At 38.6% G+C, this 22,094-nt stretch overlaps 7 protein-coding genes across 7 annotated transcripts; 5 read left to right on the top strand and 2 right to left on the bottom strand.

The window, feature by feature from the left end:
* Positions 1 to 831: 831 nt before the first annotated feature.
* BATDEDRAFT_87681 (uncharacterized protein) lies at positions 832 to 1,353 on the top strand (the record flags this gene model as incomplete). The annotated part of the gene is made up of 1 exon (XM_006678185.1): positions 832 to 1,353. The coding sequence occupies one exon, from the start codon at positions 832 to 834 to the stop codon at positions 1,351 to 1,353; it is 522 nt and encodes a 173-aa protein (XP_006678248.1).
* Positions 1,354 to 4,600: 3,247 nt separating this feature from the next.
* BATDEDRAFT_87682 (uncharacterized protein) lies at positions 4,601 to 5,869 on the top strand (the record flags this gene model as incomplete). Its single annotated transcript, XM_006678184.1, has 1 exon — positions 4,601 to 5,869. The coding sequence occupies one exon, from the start codon at positions 4,601 to 4,603 to the stop codon at positions 5,867 to 5,869; it is 1,269 nt and encodes a 422-aa protein (XP_006678247.1).
* An 8,149-nt stretch (positions 5,870 to 14,018) lies between these two features.
* BATDEDRAFT_87881 (uncharacterized protein) lies at positions 14,019 to 14,402 on the bottom strand (the record flags this gene model as incomplete). The annotated part of the gene is made up of 1 exon (XM_006678086.1): positions 14,019 to 14,402. The coding sequence occupies one exon, from the start codon at positions 14,400 to 14,402 to the stop codon at positions 14,019 to 14,021; it is 384 nt and encodes a 127-aa protein (XP_006678149.1).
* Positions 14,403 to 16,196: 1,794 nt separating this feature from the next.
* BATDEDRAFT_10486 (uncharacterized protein) lies at positions 16,197 to 16,610 on the top strand (the record flags this gene model as incomplete). Its single annotated transcript, XM_006677665.1, has 1 exon — positions 16,197 to 16,610. The coding sequence occupies one exon, from the start codon at positions 16,197 to 16,199 to the stop codon at positions 16,608 to 16,610; it is 414 nt and encodes a 137-aa protein (XP_006677728.1).
* A 136-nt stretch (positions 16,611 to 16,746) lies between these two features.
* Positions 16,747 to 18,548, top strand: BATDEDRAFT_36850 (uncharacterized protein). Its single transcript, XM_006678008.1, has 5 exons — positions 16,747 to 16,859; positions 17,249 to 17,501; positions 17,597 to 18,039; positions 18,120 to 18,308; positions 18,402 to 18,548. Exons 1-5 carry the CDS (start codon positions 16,767 to 16,769, stop codon positions 18,471 to 18,473), a joined length of 1,050 nt encoding a protein of 349 aa, XP_006678071.1. The 5' UTR covers positions 16,747 to 16,766; the 3' UTR covers positions 18,474 to 18,548.
* Positions 18,549 to 18,909: 361 nt separating this feature from the next.
* On the bottom strand, positions 18,910 to 21,281 carry BATDEDRAFT_87530 (uncharacterized protein; the record flags this gene model as incomplete). Its single annotated transcript, XM_006678085.1, has 8 exons — positions 18,910 to 19,213; positions 19,322 to 19,536; positions 19,626 to 19,901; positions 20,006 to 20,230; positions 20,321 to 20,435; positions 20,520 to 20,613; positions 20,729 to 20,894; positions 21,053 to 21,281. 8 exons carry the CDS (start codon positions 21,279 to 21,281, stop codon positions 19,070 to 19,072), a joined length of 1,464 nt encoding a protein of 487 aa, XP_006678148.1. The 3' UTR covers positions 18,910 to 19,069.
* A 389-nt stretch (positions 21,282 to 21,670) lies between these two features.
* On the top strand, positions 21,671 to 21,886 carry BATDEDRAFT_87683 (uncharacterized protein; the record flags this gene model as incomplete). Its single annotated transcript, XM_006678183.1, has 1 exon — positions 21,671 to 21,886. The coding sequence occupies one exon, from the start codon at positions 21,671 to 21,673 to the stop codon at positions 21,884 to 21,886; it is 216 nt and encodes a 71-aa protein (XP_006678246.1).
* Between the last annotated feature and the right edge of the window lie 208 nt (positions 21,887 to 22,094).

Genomic DNA, 22,094 nt, shown 5'->3' with positions numbered 1-22,094 from the left:
GCTGTAGAATCACAATGCGTGGTATCAGCAACATGATGTGCTATATAGTGGAATGTATACGCTAACCTGACATGTGTCATGTAGTGTGTATTTGATCAATATGGGTATTAGCAATCAACAAGTCATACGATGTTTGTGTTCGAGTGATGGAATACAATGGAATGGAGTGGAATGAGTGCATCAATCTAGAATACGAGTCAACCATGACATATGATCATAATGTGTGGTTGATACAACTATATAGTGACAATCGATGTTGATATATTAGCACACAACATGCAATGCCAACACAACAGTTGCAAGTCATTGATCATCAATGTGACATTGTGGTTGCAACATGAACTGCATTGTATTGATTCAGTTGATTGATTGAATTACTGTACAATGTGTAGTGATGATTGATCGTGTCAAGTTGAATGCAGAGCATCACTAAATCACAACACATATTGATGACCATCCAACAACTGAATATCAGCTCAGTTGCATATAGTCTTGTTTAAACATGTATATATTTGTTCATATTTTGGCATACCAACCCTTTTTAGGGTGGATAAAGGTGTAAAACTGCATAATCAACCATATGATACTCAAATGCATAGTCAAGCAGCGGTTCAATCAATATTGCGGGTGATCATATAAAGGGAGATCCCTTCAAAGGTTGACATTAATAACAAGTCATCACCAACCCTGTCAATAAAGCCAATCCCTAAAACGGTCACCCAAGGAACGTGCTTTTAATATTATCCACTCAATAATGGATATAAATACGATCCAGCCTTGCTTGTTGAATACCAATAATTACAACTTGCTCGACCAAACCAAACCAATACAATGAAACTCGCAGTCACAGTATTAGCATCAATCCTGGCCATCTGCTCGGTTACTACAGCCAGCCCAGTCCTTCCCAGTGCAGCTGCAAGTGCCGGAGCTAGCACTTCGACAGTTGTTCCCAGTGCACAAGTTACACTTTCAGTTGATCTTAGTAAACTTTCAGAAGAGGATATGGATTTGATCAAAGAATACGCACATATAAAGAAGGCTTGTAACGATGAAGAGAAAATACACGACTCGCTACAATCTGAAAAACTTGAACAAAAAGAAACTCTCGATGAACTTGCAGAGGAGCAGTGGGATCCGGATTTTTTAGATCTCAAGTGGAGATTGGGTGAAATCGAGACACTGCTTCTAGAACGCCTGTTCAAGGGAAATATGGATCAACCAATCGAATATTACATGCAATTTTTGGAAACAGATCCCGACTTTTTGGAACTCGCCGACACACTTTTCAATTCTCCACCAGTTCAACAGCCAAGATCCGAGCAAGCCTCTACTAGTGGAACCCAGAGTCCATAACAACAAGCACCTCAAAGCTATGATGATGGAATGAGAGTTTCAGGAAATTCTGATACTATGCACTCATCAAGCGAAACGCCTACAGTCCAACCCACTCAAACATCATTCAATACATAGGCAACTTCATCCAGTACACGAAAAACTTCCAGATCTTGTTTTCATTTACGCAGAGCCTGTTCCAGAGTTAGAAATAACCTCGAACCAAGCTGGAACCAATTTGAAAATGAAGATTCATCTGATTGATTTGATTTGATTGCTAATCTGTATTGGTTTCAACCGAATATGTTGTATTTTTGTTTGAATACAATACAATACAATCGCCGTTTAATATTGTATCTGATTATTCCAGTTTTGGTTGGCATGATATCATATTGTACATTGACACTTGTATTTCCAATACAATACAATACAGTTGATTGTATATTGCATAGTTGTACACATTGATGATGCAGATATGCATGTATGTATTGTGTCGATATGATATTGCCTGGCATGCTGCAAGCGACTCTTTGGAACCACTATGCCTTTTGATTCAGTCATTAATACTTGCAAAGCGTTAGTCAACACTTTCATTCCAAATTACCAATTGATATGATGCTACACGAACAACAGATTCGTCGTGTTCAACACTACAAATACCTGGATGTTGTATTGCACAAACCACTGTATCACACCATGCGACTGGACTATAATCAGGTTGCTGTATGCAATAGCATGTTGGTTTTGTCTGGTTCTTGCAAACCACCAACTCACAGTCAACTTTCGGATGCGAATATTCTTGGCAGTCATTCTAGTAATGATCATGTATGCACTGGATCTGGTTGGTGGTTGGTGATGACTTGACTTGCATACACAGTCAACAGTCAACAACGGTGTGCGACACATATTGAATGCATGCAAATCCACAACTGTCAATACTTGTTGTTGAAATGGGTTCAGATCACCATCAGCTCACTCACTCGTTGCACCGATGTGATTGCATGATCAACCTGACACCAACCAAACCACACTCGAATATATATGTTCCAGTCATGTGCATGGTGTATCGATTTTCAACTCACAATGTCAACTCCAACACATTCCACCATGATTATGGTCACATCACACCATGCTGATGTATGTCGATCGGTATCACATTGCAAATGGTTATCATCCAATGACTGCAATGCAATACCGTGCATGTATTGTGATTGATACGCTGTGCACCATCAGCCAGTGTGCAACTGTCACTTGATATATTGACTCTGATATGCAACAACATGCTGTGTTTACCATGATCAGGTTTTTGATCAATCTTGGACTCATGATACATGATTTGTCATGTTGGATCGTGTGGATGTGTCATGGACTGCAATTTAGTTGCAGACACACATATGTTTGACATTGACTGATGCATACTGTGCAACGACTGATCAGTGCGAGTGTGATTGCACACTTGGTGGTATTGTGCATTATAGTTGTTTGACAATGGATGAATGCTGGATTAGTCAGTTATATGCAACTCGTTTGAATCGACCTATTTGAACAAACACTCGATGTAACTGACAAAAAACACTGCCAGCCAATGTTTGCACAGTACGGATATGGTTTGTTTGCATCAAATCATCACACAATCTGTATCTCAGCACTCGTTTATTCAAAATAAAATGTATTCAACCACATGTTCAAACATGTTTGATTACAGACGGTTTGTGGGATGAACTGCACATCATCAACTGAGCTACACTGCATGATTTACTATGCCATTGATACACACATTCAATTCAGCAATACAGCTGTATTACAATGCTGACAACTATCTGAACCAATTCAGTATAATATGTTACAACTAAATAGATTCCATTGACACATCAACAGTCATACATACCGATTGTTGAACATGCTCGTGTTGGTTGGTGTGCATTGATGCAAGTTGTCAGAACCAACCAACAAATCACTGTATCTGTACGGATTGTGTACCATGGCATATGTTTGAACAGATACTGCACGAATCATTGTCATTTGGATTGAATAATCAACAAATACCATTGTGACTACACATGTATGCATATCTGAATGGGTTACAACCGTGTTGCATTTCATGACACTCGATTGAAATGTCATGATTGGATATTTTTCCAAATAGTAAAATGATATCTTGTAAAATTGTTGAAATGCATTGATCATGTCAACATTGCATAATCAATTGTATGATACGATTGTATACCGCCGATTACTTTGTTGGTGGTCAGTATCACATGTGTACAATATCAATATGTTGCACGACTGTAATCCAAACAGGTTGGAGCAATGCAATCAACTTGGTACAATGCATGTCAATATGCATGTATTGTAGTGTAGTGTACACTAGTAGTGATGATGCAACGAACGACATGCGTGGTTGTAATATTATACGTCGGACCACATGTCCATGTCCATGATTATAGTTATGGGGACATGCCAGTGTTTGATACATACATCGTTACAATGATGGGTCAGTAACAATGTGATGGAATTGAATGGCAATATCAAAATCATGTGCAGAATGCATGATATAACAACAACTTGCAGCCGTATCGATGCAAATGAACCACTGAATAACAGTGTCATGGATATGCAAACAACAGTTGCATTACTGACATGTGCAATCATTGTTGTTGAACTAGATTACAATCGTATCCGAGATTCAGAGTACAACAAATGTGTGTACAGAGTTGTATTGACAACATTGACAATCAAGCACAATACATGAATCAGGGCTCAGGATTGATGATTGTGTAGTGCATGGTTATGCCAAATGTAGAGAAAAGGCAGGTTCAACACTATAGTCTAATTGTGTGCATCATATGATGGTTTTTGTATATCAAACACGTAGTCAATGTATAGTAGAGTCGACCGAATTGTAACCATTGTGTATTTCAAAGCAAAATCGCTGTAGGATGAATACCGATGTGATTCATTTATGCGAATATGGTGGTAAAAGGGAGTCTTTGTAAAACTACACAACATTCTTAAAGGGTGTATTTTCAAGACACCTGATAAAAGGGTCATGTGAGCACAATATGGTATTATGAATAGGGAGTAGCATACTGTGGTTTGACAGTGATACACTACAGACAACCAAGTAGCCCTGTGTAGTCGGTCAATCTAAAAGGATCAGGGTTGGTTTACTATACAAACCATATAAATACGATGCAGTACATTCAGTTTAGAATCAACCTCGGCAATCTGCTTTTGCACTAACTGCTTAAACTCATTTATTGGCTTGATGAAATTCACTGACATTTTATTCTTACTGGCCGCGGCAGTAACCGCCAATGCAGTACTGGTTTCGACTGGTAGCAATGGTTTATCCGAAACATCTGGACTCAGTTCAAGCATCTACAAACGAGGTCGGGAAACCCCATCTGATGAAGATCAGTCAGGCAATAATGACTCGAATCAAGGGACTGCATCAGGAGGAGACAATGAGCTCATTCGTCAATTAGAGAAAGAATTTGAAGAGGCTAATAATGCAGAAGAAGTCGCAGCTAATGCTTTCTATAAGTATAGGGCTCTTAGGCCCCATCAAGAAAGGTTAATATTGCAGGGCAAACCGATATATGGAGAAAAGCATAGCGAACAACGTCAACAAGAGTTGAAAAAAAAGTGGCATGCTGCAGATAAAAGAATGAACCTTCTGAGACAAAAATTACAAGAAGCCAGGCGCACCAATCGGGCGTTGCTCGTCTCGACCAGAAGTGCTCGACCTGGTCCAAGTACTTCCAGACAAAATGAGCAACACTCAATTGATGAACCTGGTCCAAGTACTTCCAAACAAGATGAGCAATACCCTGACATTGACCCTAGTCCATGCACTACCAAACCAAGCCGAAAACTCCCATCTGATAGAGAATATCCAAGAGAAACCCGTGAGCTCATTCAGCAATTAGTGCAAGAACTTGAAGCTGCTGATACCGCAGAAACAGTCGCGTGTGATACTTCCTATGGGTATAGGGTTGTTGAACATGAACAAGAAAAGTCAATATCGCAGGGAAAACCGATATCTGGGAAAAAGCATAGCAAACAACGTCAATATCGATTGGATAGTCAATGGCAAACGGCATGGAGAAAAGTAGAATTTTTGGAACAAAAATTACAACAAGCCAGGTCGAGCACTTCCGGTCGAGGTCGGAAACACTCGATTGATAAATCTGGTCCAAGTACTTCCAGACGAGGCGGGAAACGCCCATCTGATGAAGATCAGTCAAACAATGCTGATTTAAACCAAAAGGTTATGTCAAGAAAAGCAAACAGGCACCTTCGTAAACTAATGAAAAAAGTTGAAAAGGCCATAAGAGCAAAAACAGCCAAGTGCGATGCTTACCGTAGGTCCATGTCTTTTGAAGTGGAACAAGATTCAGAATACATCCTGAAGACTCGAAAGAAATTGGATAAAGAGTGTAAAAAGGAAAAGGGAAAAGTAGACCGTCTGAAACGACGATTAGAAAGACTTTCGAAAAAGAATGATTTAGAGTTTGGGGCAGAGTCGGATTGATGATGTGTCAAGAAACTCGAGTATTTTGAATAAATTTAAACTTTTTGATATTTGTCGAGTATTCTGAATGATCCAACAACTATAGCATTGATTGTGTATATTGAGCTTGATATTAGTAGTATATCAATAGCACCATACAACACCGGCTCATTCAAATGATATTTGCTTGTTCATATAAACTATAAAACTGAATTTCAATTTGAATGGCAGTTGGAATTATCAGCTATAGATTTGCTACGTTTTGCGACACTGATTCCACAAAAATGACAACTCTGGATCAAACTCGGGTGAAACAACGCAAGAGTTTCTACAAGACTGCACAGATGTGATGACTTTAAATTAAACAATGAGTTATCATCAAGACTTGGCTATTACAGTGCTGACCAACTCTCACTTTGACTGACTGATCGAGGACCTCCTTTACAACCATACTGCCCATTTCTTGTTCAAAATACTGGAAATCATCATTTATTCATTACAATTACAGCAACTTGTAATCAACGTCGGATCAAATATCTCACAACTGGAGTCGCCATTGTCTGAATCGAGCTTTAAAATATCCCATTCTAAACAAAAAAGTATGAGAGCAACTCGATCAAATACTTGAAAAGAACAAAGTCAACCCCCACTGATTCAACACTTGTTTGTATGTTTGTTGGAATCAGGTCAAGCCTGTGCTGTAAACTAGTTGTTACATCAATCGTCAAAAACAATCCCAGAAAACAAATTCAATATTTCACACTATTTGTCGTTTGCTACAACATGCTTTGATTCAGTTACATCAGGCAATGTGTCTCGGACTTTATTCGATTGCTCCACTCATCATTTGTCTGTTTTTACCCGAAACGTTCAGATACAAGTGGAAAAAGATTGGATGGTGATTTCTTAAAGGTTCATGATCACTTTGAATGTTTTACGTCGCGGAAAGAGTTTATATTACTGAAGCAAGCAAGGATGACATGAGACTGGAAATGTCACAGTATTTGATTGGATGTAAAGTTGCAGCAGAGATTAGTCATTTGAACTCGGTGTATGGGATCGTTACAAACTATATGCAGTCGAATTTCTTGCATAGTCTTGATGAAAAGATTGGATTGGACGAGTGCGTTGTGGATATGGATACGACTGGACCTAGTACAGATTATCTTGTTGATATCACTGCCAAAATCTATACAATATTATCTGATGAATGACATGGAGTTGATAAATATATTGGGCTACAGGCAAACAAGTACCAATGTTTTGACTAAACTGATATTGAAGGATGCTCTTGTTTGATCATCCATCTGGACACGTCGAGGTATACCCGTTTCCAGTGTTTTCAATGACAGTGATCGAGTCTTTTCCAGTTGGGACACTCGACTATATGTTCATTTCTCAACTGATTTTGTTGGTTGAGTTGTTTCGAGTCTTGTGGCATGCTCTGTGTGTCGACATGTGTTCCACTGCTGTGAATTCAGTCATTTTCAGTATTGTCCATTATATGAGCATTGTTGTATATACCCATGACTGCTTTCTGAAATACTGTTGGTGTGGTAACAAAGCAATGTAGCTTAACAACGTAAACCTGCATTCATCACGATATACAACAAACCTTGCCGTTTCGATGTTATAGAATGTGTATTCCTTTGATTTCAGTTAGTACCCAACCCCGACGCATGGTATCGTCCTAGAGTCAATTTCTCGAGTGACGATACTGGAAAAAGTACATGTGTCTGACATCCATCTGGACGTAGGTGAGCCATAACTGACTCGAATACATACCATAGCTCGTAAGGCGTCCAGTTGTTTATAGCCGAGTGTGCGACCTATTTTGCAGGTATACCACCGTCATCACTGTTACTGCCATAACTTTATGATCTTGGCTTCAACTAGTATGGACCTTATCACATCCATGATTGGTCAGTTTTGCACTTAGTAACACCATTTTACCAGTATGTGTAGGGTGTTGGCAGCCTCTTGATCCCTGTTCCCGCCAAGTACTGGTCGAATAGAAGAAACCTGAGCTTTGCTCTATTGTCGGTGCACATCATCCGGACTGGTAATTCAGTTTGATTGTCAACCAGCACGACATGTTCCTTGAGCTCGTCCAACACTTGATGTTTGGAGTGTAGCATACACACATGTGCATATTTCATAAATCATATACAATGATATGACAGCACTTTGATTGACCTATTGATTAACGGACAAGAAACCTGACAAGTCCATATGCGGGAGCACGTTGGTTTGTATTTACCAATGATTTGACTTTTCAGTGAATGGGAGCTTCGTCGACTTTCTTTTGGTGCATGACATGCTGCGTTTTTCATGCTCGGTATTTGTTGCAACGTCAAGTCATGACTCTTTTGAAGCGCTCTGATGCTTTTTGATAATATGGCCAATCTCTTGTACTGTGCGTCTATATCCACTGACACTCGACATTCCAAACTTGATGCATGGTGATTGATGTCTATTGCAAGTTGTTTGGTCTGGACAACACCCTGAAATCAGCCATGTCAAGCCATTCGCTTGAAAGGCAGTCATCAGCGGTACACTTTTTGTATTGGTAGATATTTTCCGTTGTTGAAGACCGAAATATTACAGCTTCGTCAAGCATCGTGTTTTTGGAAACGAGATTGCTGAGCATGTAGGTATGAATATGACATTGGTAATGCAACTATTTGCTCCATACATTTGATGTTGCAGGTCAGATTGACCGTGCCAGCACCTTGCACTGTAGTCGTCTGTGCTTGATGACTACTCTTGAATTGTGGTATAGTTTAGTTTGTAAGCCATTGTTTACAGCAAACCATGCAACTTGTGGTTCCAGAGTCTAGTGTAAATTTACCGTCGCTTTGGAAGCTTTTTGTGAATTCCAATTGCACAGTACCACAGTGATCGACCATGTTTGTGTCGATGCTCTTGCTGGATTGTACTCTCGAGTACTTGATTGCCAATTCCAATATGCTTTTACAACATATTACCACGCTTAAATGGATCAGGGTCAGGGTTGTGATCGAGCTTTGATAGTCAAGCAAAACAGATATTCCAGTAACGGATATTTTATCCTGACACTTGGACACCCTGACCACTAAAACCAAAAGCACCCTTTTAGCCCTGCTTGTTGTTGTTTTGCGGAATCTATGCTGACAATCAGGCCGCTCCACAATCCGGTGTTTGAATGCACTGCTAAACAGTACCTAAAAACATGTGCACTTTATTTGACTTTGAAACAGGTGGCTAAATACAGTTGGCTTTGTACTAGTCTAATCCAGTCCCTCTTTGCTGCGAGCACCCCTATCTACATGCAAAGCCCTGTGATCACAAGTACGATTTTCCTGATTGTTCCAGGCAAATTTGTAATATAAAAAGACAGGGTTTACCGAGATTTTAAACTCATCAAACATCATCTCGATCTACTCCAATCCAATCCAATCTAATCCAACCAACTATGCAATTCACTATCGTCGCATTCATCACTGCTCTTGTCGCATGTGTCGCTGCTACTCCTAGCCCACGTATTGCTCCACCCTCCTGCAGTGTTGATGCTGAATGTCCCATAGGACAAAGATGCAAGATCGCTGAGGGTCAGACAACGGGACACTGCGCTTTTGAATAAATGTTTTGGTTATATTTGTGTGCCAGCATTCGTTCTAGAGCCTGTTCAAGTTGCATCAACTAGCTTAAACTTGAATTTTGGAATGAATAAACTCCATTTTACAATGATATTTGGCTGATATTGTATAACATGACTTTGCATAGATTTAATCACGAACGGTTGTTTTGTGTTGAGTGGCTTTGTATAGTAACGATCCAAACTGTTGAGCCTGATTGATCAGCATATAAAACGTGAATATGATAACTTGTGCAGGTTTAGAAACGCATACTGTGATATTCACCAGTATTGATGTTCCAGATTGCAACCAAAAACTGGCAGTTTTTGTACCAGACTATCACTCATGAATGCAGAATGATTCGACACGATTATATTGTTTTGATCGTCAATCTATCAAATAAACCTTGTTCGTAAATAATCGGAAATTGCGAGTGCCAATATAAAGCTTATTTTGGACTATTGCGTTTTAAAAACAACAAACAATTATAAAACAGTTTGCTGAAACTGAATTTATTATTAAGCCTGCATTTGTTTAAAATGAAACCATTTTAGTAATCGACTCACAATTTCCGATTATTTACAAACAAGGTTTATCTGATAGATTGACGACCAAAATAATATAATCGTGTCGAATCATTCTGCATTCATGAGTGATAGTCTGGTACAAAAACTGCCAGTTTTTGGTTGCAATCTGGAACATCAATACTGGTGAATATCACAGTATGCGTTTCTAAACCTGCACAAGTTATCATATTCACGTTTTATATGCTGATCAATCAGGCTCAACAGTTTGGATCGTTACTATACAAAGCCACTCAACACAAAACAACCGTTCGTGATTAAATCTATGCAAAGTCATGTTATACAATATCAGCCAAATATCATTGTAAAATGGAGTTTATTCATTCCAAAATTCAAGTTTAAGCTAGTTGATGCAACTTGAACAGGCTCTAGAACGAATGCTGGCACACAAATATAACCAAAACATTTATTCATCAACGCAGTGTCCTGATCCACCGTTAATAGCAATGTCGCATCTTTGTCCTGTGTGACAATCTGTGTCATCAATGCAACGACGTGGAGCAGTAAGTGGACTAGGAGTAGCAGCGACACATGCGACAAGAGCAGTGATGAATGCGACGATAGTGAATTGCATAGTTGGTTGGATTAGATTGGATTGGATTGGAGTAGATCGAGATGATGTTTGATGAGTTTAAAATCTCGGTAAACCCTGTCTTTTTATATTACAAATTTGTCCGAGACAATCCGGAAAATCGTACTTGTGATCACAACAAAGGGAGACTAAACTAAACCAGTATGACGCCAAGTAAACTACATTTACTTGCACATTTCAGTCAAACAAAGTGCACATGCTTTTAGGCACTGTTTAGCAGTGCATTCAAACACCGGATTGTGGAGCGGCCTGATTGTGAGCATAGATTCCGCAAAACAACAACAAGCAGGGCTAAAAGGGTGCTTTTGGTTTTAGTGGTCAGGGTGTCCAAGTGTCAGGATAAAATATCCGTTACTGGAATATCTGTTTTGCTTGACTATCAAAGCTCGATCACAACCCTGACCCTGATCCATTTAAGCGTGGTAATATGTTTTAAATGCATATTGGAATCATGACAATTGTGGACTCCTGTTTAGTTTGGTCAACACAATTCAATAGCGACTGGAGTATTATTCTAGACAAGTTGTATTGCAAATTCGAATGTCAGCAATGCAAGTATAATATAATTGCTGGAGTGTAGGATAATACTGCTAGATCACTTGTGATGCCATCTCGGTGATATTACTAAACTTGTGGCTGGTGTTATATTTCAAACTACTCAATCAGATATAAAATGTCAGCTCAATCAACTATATCAGTATCTACCACACATGAACCATTGGCAGATTGGATCTTTGTGTGATTAAATTTTGGTCTAAACGAAATACATGAGTTTGAATGCGGTCCAAACTACAACACCAATATCTACTCAAACATGTCGAGTAACTGGTTGGTGATGCGCTGTTTTTGAAAGAATACTCTGGGTTTACTCGGATGACTACAGCAATAGATGTGTTTAGTAATCTAAACATATTTACAATAATGGACCGTATCGAGCTGCATTGTCACAACTAGTACGTGGTTGATGCTTTTTGGTAGTGATGGCCAGTACAAACCATATACGAGGATTACTGATAATAATGCGGCCATCATAAAGCAATATTTGCCACATCAGCTCAAAACATTAGTAATAAATATACCGCTATATATCATATTATATCAAAGCACACAACACTGCATCAGTATTGTATCAGTCATAAAAGACACTGCCAAAACCAACTTTAATCAACATGTTGAAATGTGTTTATCGTACAGGAATCAGCAATCAATGATTGAATGAAGATTTGAATTATACGATTAAATACCGCTGATTACTTGATCGATAATGAACAACATTGATTGTTGTATAGCCGAGTGTTCCACAGTACAAACTATTGGATATCATTGTGCAAACTTGAACGACACTATGATATGCTTGACAAGCGTAATGTCCAACAGTGTTCAATAGTGTCCAATAACGGTATAACTGTTTGCTGGACAAGTTGTTGATTTGCAGTAATCAGATGTGCATCACCTGCAACATTGGATGCAATTGACGAGTTGTAACCACCAGTCAACAATCATCGATATGCTGGTGATTGTATTGACTACATGATTGGTATTGATTAGCTGTCATGATCGATTGGTGAGGAATACAATTCACATTGATTATGACGTGTTGCAACTGTTTGATATATGCAGATTCGACTGATGATCGACTATATGTTGATGTGTAACTCGGTCATTGTTGGTTTGAGTTGGTCATTGCTACCGTTTGTATATGTTGAACCTGTTGGATAATATATTGTCATGTCGCATCAAATCGCACTACATTTAGACTGCAATCATTAATTTGTTGGTTTAGTGATCGATTCGACTTACATTTATACAACTTGTGGTCACATTCAACTGTAATGCTACAAATATGCATTGTTGATCGACACGCATATATCAACATGTATCAGACTCAAATATGGTGTATATCAGTTGCATATACCAGTCACTGATTCAATTGATGATGATCGATTAGTCAATCGATTGGATATCAACACCAATGTCAGTCCATTACCACATGGATACTTGCAGCTGTGACTTGTATTCAGTCAGTAATATTGAATGTCGTGACTTGATGAGCATGATATGTTGGTCAGCTGTATTACAACACGGTCAATAGCATGCTGGTGATTTGCTGTGCTGTCTGACTTCATCTATGGTGTTGATCAGTGTCGGCAGTAATGTATTTGTATTGGTCATGACTTGTGTGTAGTGATCTGAATAACAATGTACTCGATACTTGGATAATCGACCAACATTGTGTGCAAAACCATACTACTCGTCCCAAAATAAATCCCATTTACAATCATTATTTTTAATGGTCACAATAGTTCAATACGCTTTTGAAACCGACAAAAACAATCGATTCAATCAAGTGTCAGTCTACAACTGCACTGCTGATCAAACTGCATTTGAAAAGCCTAAATAACCCAAACTGGATTGGATCAGTCACACCAAACAAAGTGGCGAGTATCGTTTACTGTGTCCAAGATCAATGGCAAGCAAACGTTTGGTCCATATCTATTTTGGATTGGCCTGTACCATAAAAGTCAAAATTCTTGTTGATAGCTTTAGCAGTGGAATGTGTATGGTTTTATTTAATGAAAAATAACCGATTTCTAATCACATTGACTTGTGATATTTCGCCGTGTATTATGGTTTAATTGGAACATATTCAGAATCATATCGAATCCAAACAGGAAGCAATCAAATGCCACTTTAAAAACCAAGTGTTTCAATGCTGTAAAATCACTGTAGATTGTCAAAAACAACATGATCCGAGACTCTCGAGGTTTCCAGTACATTTTGGAATTATCCAATATACTTGCATTAGGTTTTGATTCAAACTGCCAAAACACATATCCAATCACGTCTTGCAGTCATCAGTTTTGGGATGGGGTGTAAATGGTTGTTTGATAGTCACTTGAAATGCCATCAGTTGGGTTCCAAATGAAATAATCAAACTCAAAATGGTTCAGAGATTTGGAAAAGTCGTGGCATTGTTTTTGAATGATGATTTTGGAGGCAGCTTGTTTCCAAAGAAATAAACACTATTTTCGATTTGATCGTTCTTTGGAACAAGATTTCCAGTTGGAAATTCGATATTGGTAGTATTGCTCAATCAAAGTGGAAATAAATGACAGCTCCAACATAGTCGTGATATACTTTTGAATGATTCTCACTTTGGCATCGTTGGTGTAATCATGCCCCTTCAAAACAAGCTCGGCAACAGATCCAAAAGGAGTCGCAAGATTTTTACCATAGTATTCCAGCAATACCTCGCGAGTAACGGAATTCAAGATAGTAATGATTTATGCTCAATCTTGACATTTTCAAGCAAGTAATGAGCACACCAGGCTTTGAATTCACCATCTTCAAATCGGTGGTTTGAAATATCGAGTATGTCATCCTTTCATTTTGGTATGATATCCATCGTTATTGACTGATGCTGAAATAATGAGTTTGATGTTTGATTCACGGTTATCAGCAAGAGTATTGATGATGTTGAATGGAAAGTTCTTGACAACAGATGCATTAAATAGTGCATTGTGCTGGTTGAAAATGTCAATCTGTTGAAGATTCCTGGTATTGATGTATGGAATTAGAGTATCCATCATTTCCTGCTTTTCTGATTCGACGACGGCTTCGCACCAATCCACAATAGTTTCCCCATCAAACGAGTCATTGTAGAATGTCGTTACAGGCTCATTCAACAAGCAATAATAAGAGCAATGTCTCCACACGGCACAATCATTGATGCAGGTGACTCTGTATCTTGATCGATTCATGCAATAATCAGCAGACAGCTCTCTCCAACTCTTACAGGACCTCAAACATCAATCCCAGTATTTCTTGTTATCGAGGTCAATAACTTGATTTTTTAAAGCAGTGTAAGACTATCACATAATCACATACAGCCTTCATTACCAACATCAAACCTGTACTGAAGGTGATACGGAGAAATAAAGGAAGAAACAAAATGAGAGTGGAATACAAGGGATTGGATTCAGCACTACTTGTGGTTTTTAGCAAACTCTTGAACTGCTTTTAGTGATGAAAGAGGCAGACAAGGGAATTCTGGAGTTACTTGACTGATTGGTCGTTTTCTTGGGTTTGGTTGATGTTCTGTTGAAAGTATTAGAAATGATGAAATAAAAAGTAAATACAAGGGAAAGAAGCTTTTTACTTTTAAAAGACTGTTGGACTCGTTAATTGTTCAGTATTAGCAATTCCAAATAGGTTTGGAATCTTGGCATTTTAGACAAATAGTCTATTCATCAAGACAATGAGATCAACAATTGTCAATTCAATCCAACTGGTCAATACTATCATTTTAATTGATTACAACATTCATATAATGACTCGGATCAAGTCTTTTACTCAACATTGTAATATCAAATATTCAGATTAAAGTTTCTAAAAAGCACATGTTTAAAGCTACAAGTCGAGTTCAATCTCGAGTAATCTAATCAAGTTTACTACGACTTCATGACTGTATATTGCATATACTCTACTTTCAATATTCACAACAAAACCATGCACGAGTCCAAGTGGCGTGTATAGTGCCACATCACTGATATTGACTGACACGATTTGCCGGCATTGCAATGAGCAATCTTTAATACACTGGATGCCTAAGTTATCAAGTGCCGTTAATCTAAACGCATACGATTATCAGGAGCCATACTGTGCCTATATTTGTTTTGAAAGGAAATCTCACTCTAGTCCAGCCACATGCATCAATCAAAACCAAGACTAGTCAAAATATATCTTTCCCACTTAACCATATTCTATTATTTCACTGATACATTTAGACTACCAAAAGCATGATTTATACTACTCTGCTCAAGGTACTTTTCGCATTCAAAGTTCTAAACGCAGTTATTCTCGTGGCTATACTAGGCACTGCATTAGTACGAGGCGAAATTTCCTTGTGGGCATATTCATCGCTTACACTACATCTGTCGCTACTTGTTGGACTGATTTGCTATGATATCAAAAAACAGTTTTCAATCACAATGAATTTGTAAGTAGTATTTTATGGTTCCCAGCTTTTATAATCAGTTTATACATACTGATCGCAATGATACTGGTTACAAACATCTAGATTTAGCAAATATGAATGCGTACTAGGATTTATAAACTTTCTATATAGTGCATGCGCTTATTATATGATGGAGAGTACTAAAGATCCACATTCAAACAGTCAGAGTCTTGTTTTGCGATGGACACTTTTAATTGATGTTGCAGGAGGAATCATTTTTTGGACCACAGGACTTTCCTTTGGGCTACTGATTATTATCGTTGTGTATCTTGATGAAGCAGAGCTTGATTATTGCGAAGAAACGATTAGCCAACCACTTGCAAAAACTGGAAAGCAGCTTGAAGTGTTTTTATTCGAGCTACCGGGCGACACTGACGACAAGATGTTTGCATCAATTCAGCCCAGCACGACCGATGCAGCACTTCAGAAATTGCCATTGATCATGGAGGACAGCGAGTCTACTTTCTCAACTACACCTTGCTGTGAAAACACCCAAACCAATGACCCATACTGCCTCAAGTCCTGCCATGTTGGTAGTATGGATGTACTTCCCATTGCTATTCAACGCCGTCCAAGTCTTACTGAAGCCTGTACAAAATACCAAGGTTCGAACCTTTGGTCTAGACGGTTCAGTCTAACTAAACAACCTCGTATTCTTCGTGTTCCTATAGACGATGCCCTCTGCACCATCTGTCTCGGTTCATACTCTCTTGGAGATCGTCTGCATCGTCTTGACTGCTCACATCACTTTCATGCTGCATGTATCAAGTCTTGGCTAAATGTGCGCAACTTGTGTCCATTATGCAACTCGGCGGTTGTTGGAGTAGATATAGATTTGAACGAGGATGAAATTGCCGAGTTTGAAAAGTATACGGGAGAAGTTGATGCTTTGGATGATTCCGAAGCTCAACCATGGCAGTCGCACTCTGTATCAGTAAGCATGAGTGAATAGACTCGAAAATCTTGAAAGGCTCATCGAGTTGAATGAAATCAAACAGCCAATAAGAATGTGAATTGCACAAACCAATCACAATCCAGACATTTTTTTGCCAATAAATTTTCTTTTTCCTTTCTACTAATCAGCCAAAAACTGACTTTTATTATCATAATGGCCAGTATTCCTGCTTCGTTCTTTGGTCTCACCATCGATGCCGACAAGAAATACAGTCAAACAGTTGAAGATGATTTTCGTCTTACCATGGTGTGTTGATTACTGTAGATTGTGTGACTTGCTATCCTTCAATTTCTTTAAACCATTCGAGATAACATGCATGGATTGGCTGTTTATATGTATTTATCACTCTATTGAGTGTTCTATTTTACGTGAATACAGCTGTAATGATAAATTCAACAATAAGCCACGATGCATGGCTGTCTTGTAGAATTCGTCATGTCCGAATTTTGAATGTCATGTTCAACTTTGTTAGTGATGGTATTCATCCAGTTGAAGATGGATTGTTGAACGCAGATTCACCACTTGTTTGCATGCATTGCATCATCTGCCTCTAATACTACTGCCAATTCACTTTGGTCTAGTATGTCCAAACTAAAACCATATACTCACATGGCTCAATGATATTTTGAATATAGGCTTCTCTTAGCACTAAGCTGCCCAATAAGCCCCAGAGGACATCTGTGATTATCAAGCTTGGTGATCGTGAATTTACTTTGTGTTCATTGACTCCAGGCACACTAGAGAACCAAAGTCTAGATCTGACTCTTGTTGCTGGAGAAGAAATATCTTTTCATTCGGTTGGAAACTGCAGCGTCGATCTTACTGGAAATCACATTGTTTTTGCTGACGATTTTGGCTCAGACGATGAGGATGACATGGAAATGATGGGTGAGTTTAGAGTTGGTTTTTGTTATATTCTAGATGTATTCCATATACTTTACATATTTGTTAATGGTCAAGTGAATATAAAACTCACCATGAAGATCATCATCACGATTCAAACTGTAATCACGATCAAGGCAGTGATGAAGAGTCTGACGAGATGAACGAGGATTCGAATGAAGACGATGACTCTGAAGAAGAGGAAGAGCTTGACGATGCCACTATTGAAGCCATTTTGGCTGCACAAAGCAAAAACAAGCGCAAGCCTGAACCTATTCCTTCCGACAAGAGCGGAAAAAAGGCCAAGGTGGTGGAGCTTACTTCTGAAAAAGAAGCCGAGACAAAAAAGGGCAAGAAGGAAACCAAGGAAGTTCCTGCCAAGAAAGAAGCTCCTGCCAAAAAGGAGACTCCAGTTAAAAAAGAGGCTTCTGCCAAAGAATCTCCTGCTAAAGAAAGCACTCCTGCTAAACGCACTCTTTCTTCTGGCATTATTGTCGAGGATTCTGTTGTTGGAACTGGGCCCGTTGCTAAAAGCGGCTCCAAGGTAACTTTAATACAGATCTGGCGTGTGTTTGATTTTACATGCAACTAATGTTTGACTTTTTACTACCCTCATTCTCTTAGGTTGCTGTTCGCTACATTGGTCGTCTTACCAATGGAAAGGTGTTTGACTCCAACACCAAGGGAAGTGCATTCACGTTTAAACTAGGCAAAGGTGAAGTGATCAAAGGATGGGATCTTGGTGTTGCTGGCATGCACGTTGGTGGCTCACGAAAACTGACTATTCCTCCCCACCTTGCTTATGGCGGCCGGGTATGTTGTATACTTTTTAACTGAAATGGATTTTGTGAGAAATATAGTATTGTAGCTAATATTTTATCTGATGGATGGCTATTTGTAAAATAGGGTGCTCCTCCTGACATTGCCCCCAATGCTACACTTGTTTTTGAGATTAAGCTTCTCGATGTCAAGAAATAAGCCACTTGCCCTAGTACTTGGTTGATCCTCATGTGCTATGTAGCTTATTAATAAATTGAAATGTACTAGCATACCAAATAGCTATCTTTTATACTGGTTCTTGAATGTGTACAATGTATTAATTGAAATGATAGTGGAATGTATCAATGCAATAGAGTTATTTTGAATCTACAGTGCATTGAAATCCAGTCTGTTTAGTACTCAAACTTGCAAAAAGAGAGCACGTCACTGAAACCATAGTGTGTATGGATTGTTGATCGATTCATCTGCTTGGCATTGATCATGAACACATCTGATAAAATAATACACGACTACAAACCTGCATTAACGGTAAATATATTTACAGTCGGATTCATGTAAAATGAAACCTGTACTTGTTTTGCATATCGAATTCAAAAAACACGATGCTGTTTAGTAAATATGATGGATATTATCATTTGATCAGACTGGCTGTCTGTTATGCAGACATCCTTATTAGTATTTTATTTTACGTGAACATGGCTGTACTTTATACTTGAAGATTTACTGTTTAAACTATCACCAGCTATATATTCTAAAAACCATGATGCGTGACAATAGAAATGTATCATTATTGCTCAAAATAATAGTGGGCTTGACTTCATAAAAAGTGTTTCATCATTTCGCTTTGCCCACTTTTTTAGCTCAACAAGAGCCGACACGACTATATCCTTTTTTACTATAGGTCCAAACGCTGCGTAGATCTCCATGGTAGACGTTGCCTTGTATGATACATATATATCAGGTTAGTATTTCGATACAAAAGATGTAGGCATGAATCAATTGTGCACTACAGATTTTGTCGATAAAAACAGGGACTTGATACGTACTTGATATACTACGGTTTCGTGATGGGTAGAAAAACACGAAACATTAGATATAGTAGGTCGCAGACTGCCAAGCTCGAGTGCATATTGATACAATCGCTGTAGTCGCTTGCGATCCTGACTACGTGTATAAGGAGCGATTGGCTGTGGCTCAACAAATTGTCCCATTGTCCGTGATTTGATAATAAAGTGTCGCAGTTCTGAAATACCTAATTCAACTATAGCACAACCATCAGAAACATTCAAAACTAATTCATAACAGACACGCAATCACTCCGTCAAGGTTATAGTATAGCAATCTACTTACAAACACTAAAATCACGCACATGGATCGCTGCATCTAAAGCAGGTATGATACCATTGGAATTGAAAGCATGAACTATGCGCTGTTTATATTCACTCTGAGAAAAAAATGCACTATTGTCTGTTGACATGAGCGCCAGACACAAATCGGACGTGATAAAGCATACATATGTGTGCAAAAACCCACGATTGTTAAAATGAGGCAAGCACACTGGAGTCCACGATTGTACAGTTCGAAACGTAGAAGATGACATGATCATATTTACAAGCAAATATATATCTGATATTTTGAAAAAGTAATCAGAATATGTTGGTTTGAAAAGCATTAGTATTCAATAATAAAACCCTTTTATAAAATGGGTGTATTATGAAACTTTGTCTAACCTTTTGGATGGAGGGTATAGTTTCGCGGCCTTAGCAAAGTGACCAGTCTATCTTTTGCAAAGAGCAAACCAAATAAAAGATCTTTTGGAGGTGCTGCATCGATTAATGCCTGGGTCAGACGATCTCTAAGACGGGATGGGATTCGAGTGCATTGCATTGACTCTAAAAAAATCGACGAGTCCCGTTGAAATGATTTACACAAAGTGTCCATAAAAATCTCCGTTCCTGTATCATGCATGAAAACAGTAAAACTGTTAAAAATGTCAAGCTATTGTAGAGTTAAACTCGATGGCAAATACAAAAGAATCAACTAACCCCATATCAAATTGCGTAAATCATAGTTTACTCGCTGTTTAAAAATACGATCCAGTTGCAGTGCTGTGAGAGTAAGAGTGATTTGATCAAACAGCATGTCCAACTGTTTCCTTAACTAACAGCGTATTTATTAATCAATGTAACATATGGACTGAAACCACAATGTAAAATATGATCCAGTTTCTGGATCGTTACTTACCTGGTACTCGCTCTCTCCAGTAGAGGATACTGCTACAAGATACAAAGGTCCACGCACATGAAAGACAAACAAATGTCCGCCAGCACAAACACTCCTAATTCACACATCAGATATGTTAGTAACCTGCACCATTACACTTGAACAAGCTGATTTCTAGATTAAAATGCATTGATACAAATATTAAAAATCAATGTAATGAGAAAACCGACCTGATTGAATCATCCTCATCTGCATAGTACGAGATAATGGCCTGAATGACACCCATAAACGATGCCAGCTTTGTTTCGTCACCATATCTAGTGTAAATAGGTTTCCCCGATGCACTCAGAATAAAAAAGTGTTTCTTGTGTGTTTTCCACAATGAAGTATTTGGACCTATTTATTATCACATTATTAGATCAAATGCATGTTCAATCACCTTGAAATGAGCTTCAAATAAATCATAATGATTCAGTTGGTAGTTTGAAAACTTGCATCATGCAATAAATCAGAACACCAATCATTCACAGACATCAAAACCCATTCAAGAATACCTTGGTTACCATGCTTGCGTTGATATCCATCTCGACAACTTGGACGTGCATCTTCTTCTAAAAGCGAAAGAGCAGACATGGCAACTAGACGAGCGTCATGCGAGTCTTCCGTAGATACAAAAGTAGAGGCAGTAGGCAATGCAAGTTCAGTATACGATTGAGTGTGTGAAGGGTCATTACTGGTTTCTAAAGAGGTGATATCAGGAGGGAGAGGACTGCAGTCTGACATTGTTGAAATGGCAAGTTTAAAGTAAAGCACACATCTGCTCAAACTCCATCTATAAAATCATTCCCTGTGGAATCTGAATAGAAACCAACTTTACTATACATGGCGACACATTGTAAGCTGGATAGACTTTTGGCTTGTCATGCTCTCAATGCATTGATCAGCGTAGTGCATGCATTCGATACACTGCCAGAAATTCAAAATATACTCGACAGACAGTATAAGAATTTTAATATTCTATAAAAAATATAGTAAAGTGACAACCAGTTACTAGCAGACAGTCTATCCCAGATGGCAGCTGCTCTTGGCATATTTAGACTCGACATTGGCATTTTCAAGGATTTAGTTTTCAGCAATATTCAAATCTTCTTTTCCAAACAACTACACTCGTCATGGTTTCTGCAATCGCCCCTATTACTGGTCGCTTTCGAGGCCGTATTGTGAGAGACATTGTTGTTAGTATCAGCATAGGCACTGTTGCTGCATATACTTGGTGGTACACTGTTTCTAGACCCACTATGAGCAAGTGGAAAGCCCACGACGCCAAGGTCAAGATTGAAAACATTGCTGAAAGAGATGCATGGCTCAAGGAGCAGCAACAGCAGTAGAACTGATAAAGAGGTCGTCTTTTGGTCGTTACAGGATGACTTGTTACGTTTGTTTCAGTAAGTCGATGTTGATAGTCTTTATGATTCAAACAGGCTACTCTCTTGAACCCATTGCACAAGTATCTAAACGGACTAGTTGATGTGCTGTTTTGTATACTGCTGACTCTTGCTTTGAGTTGTATACAATTGGTTACTAACTATTGCTCAC

Source organism: Batrachochytrium dendrobatidis (genome assembly GCF_000203795.2).
Source record: "Batrachochytrium dendrobatidis JAM81 unplaced genomic scaffold BATDEscaffold_4, whole genome shotgun sequence".
NCBI classification, from domain to species: Eukaryota; Fungi; Chytridiomycota; class Chytridiomycetes; order Rhizophydiales; genus Batrachochytrium; species Batrachochytrium dendrobatidis.
Note: the sequence above shows the minus strand (reverse complement) of the source record. Positions and strands in the feature narration are given on the sequence as shown.

Excerpts from the sequence above, each read along its gene's own strand:
- BATDEDRAFT_36850 (XM_006678008.1), top strand. The coding sequence starts at position 16,767 with ATGGCCAGTATTCCTGCTTCGTTCTTTGGTCTCACCATCGATGCCGAC. Across the intron at positions 17,502-17,596 it reads GGATGACATGGAAATGATGG|ATCATCATCACGATTCAAAC; the intron begins GTGAGTTTAGAG and ends CTCACCATGAAG. Across the intron at positions 18,309-18,401 it reads ACCTTGCTTATGGCGGCCGG|GGTGCTCCTCCTGACATTGC; the intron begins GTATGTTGTATA and ends TTTGTAAAATAG.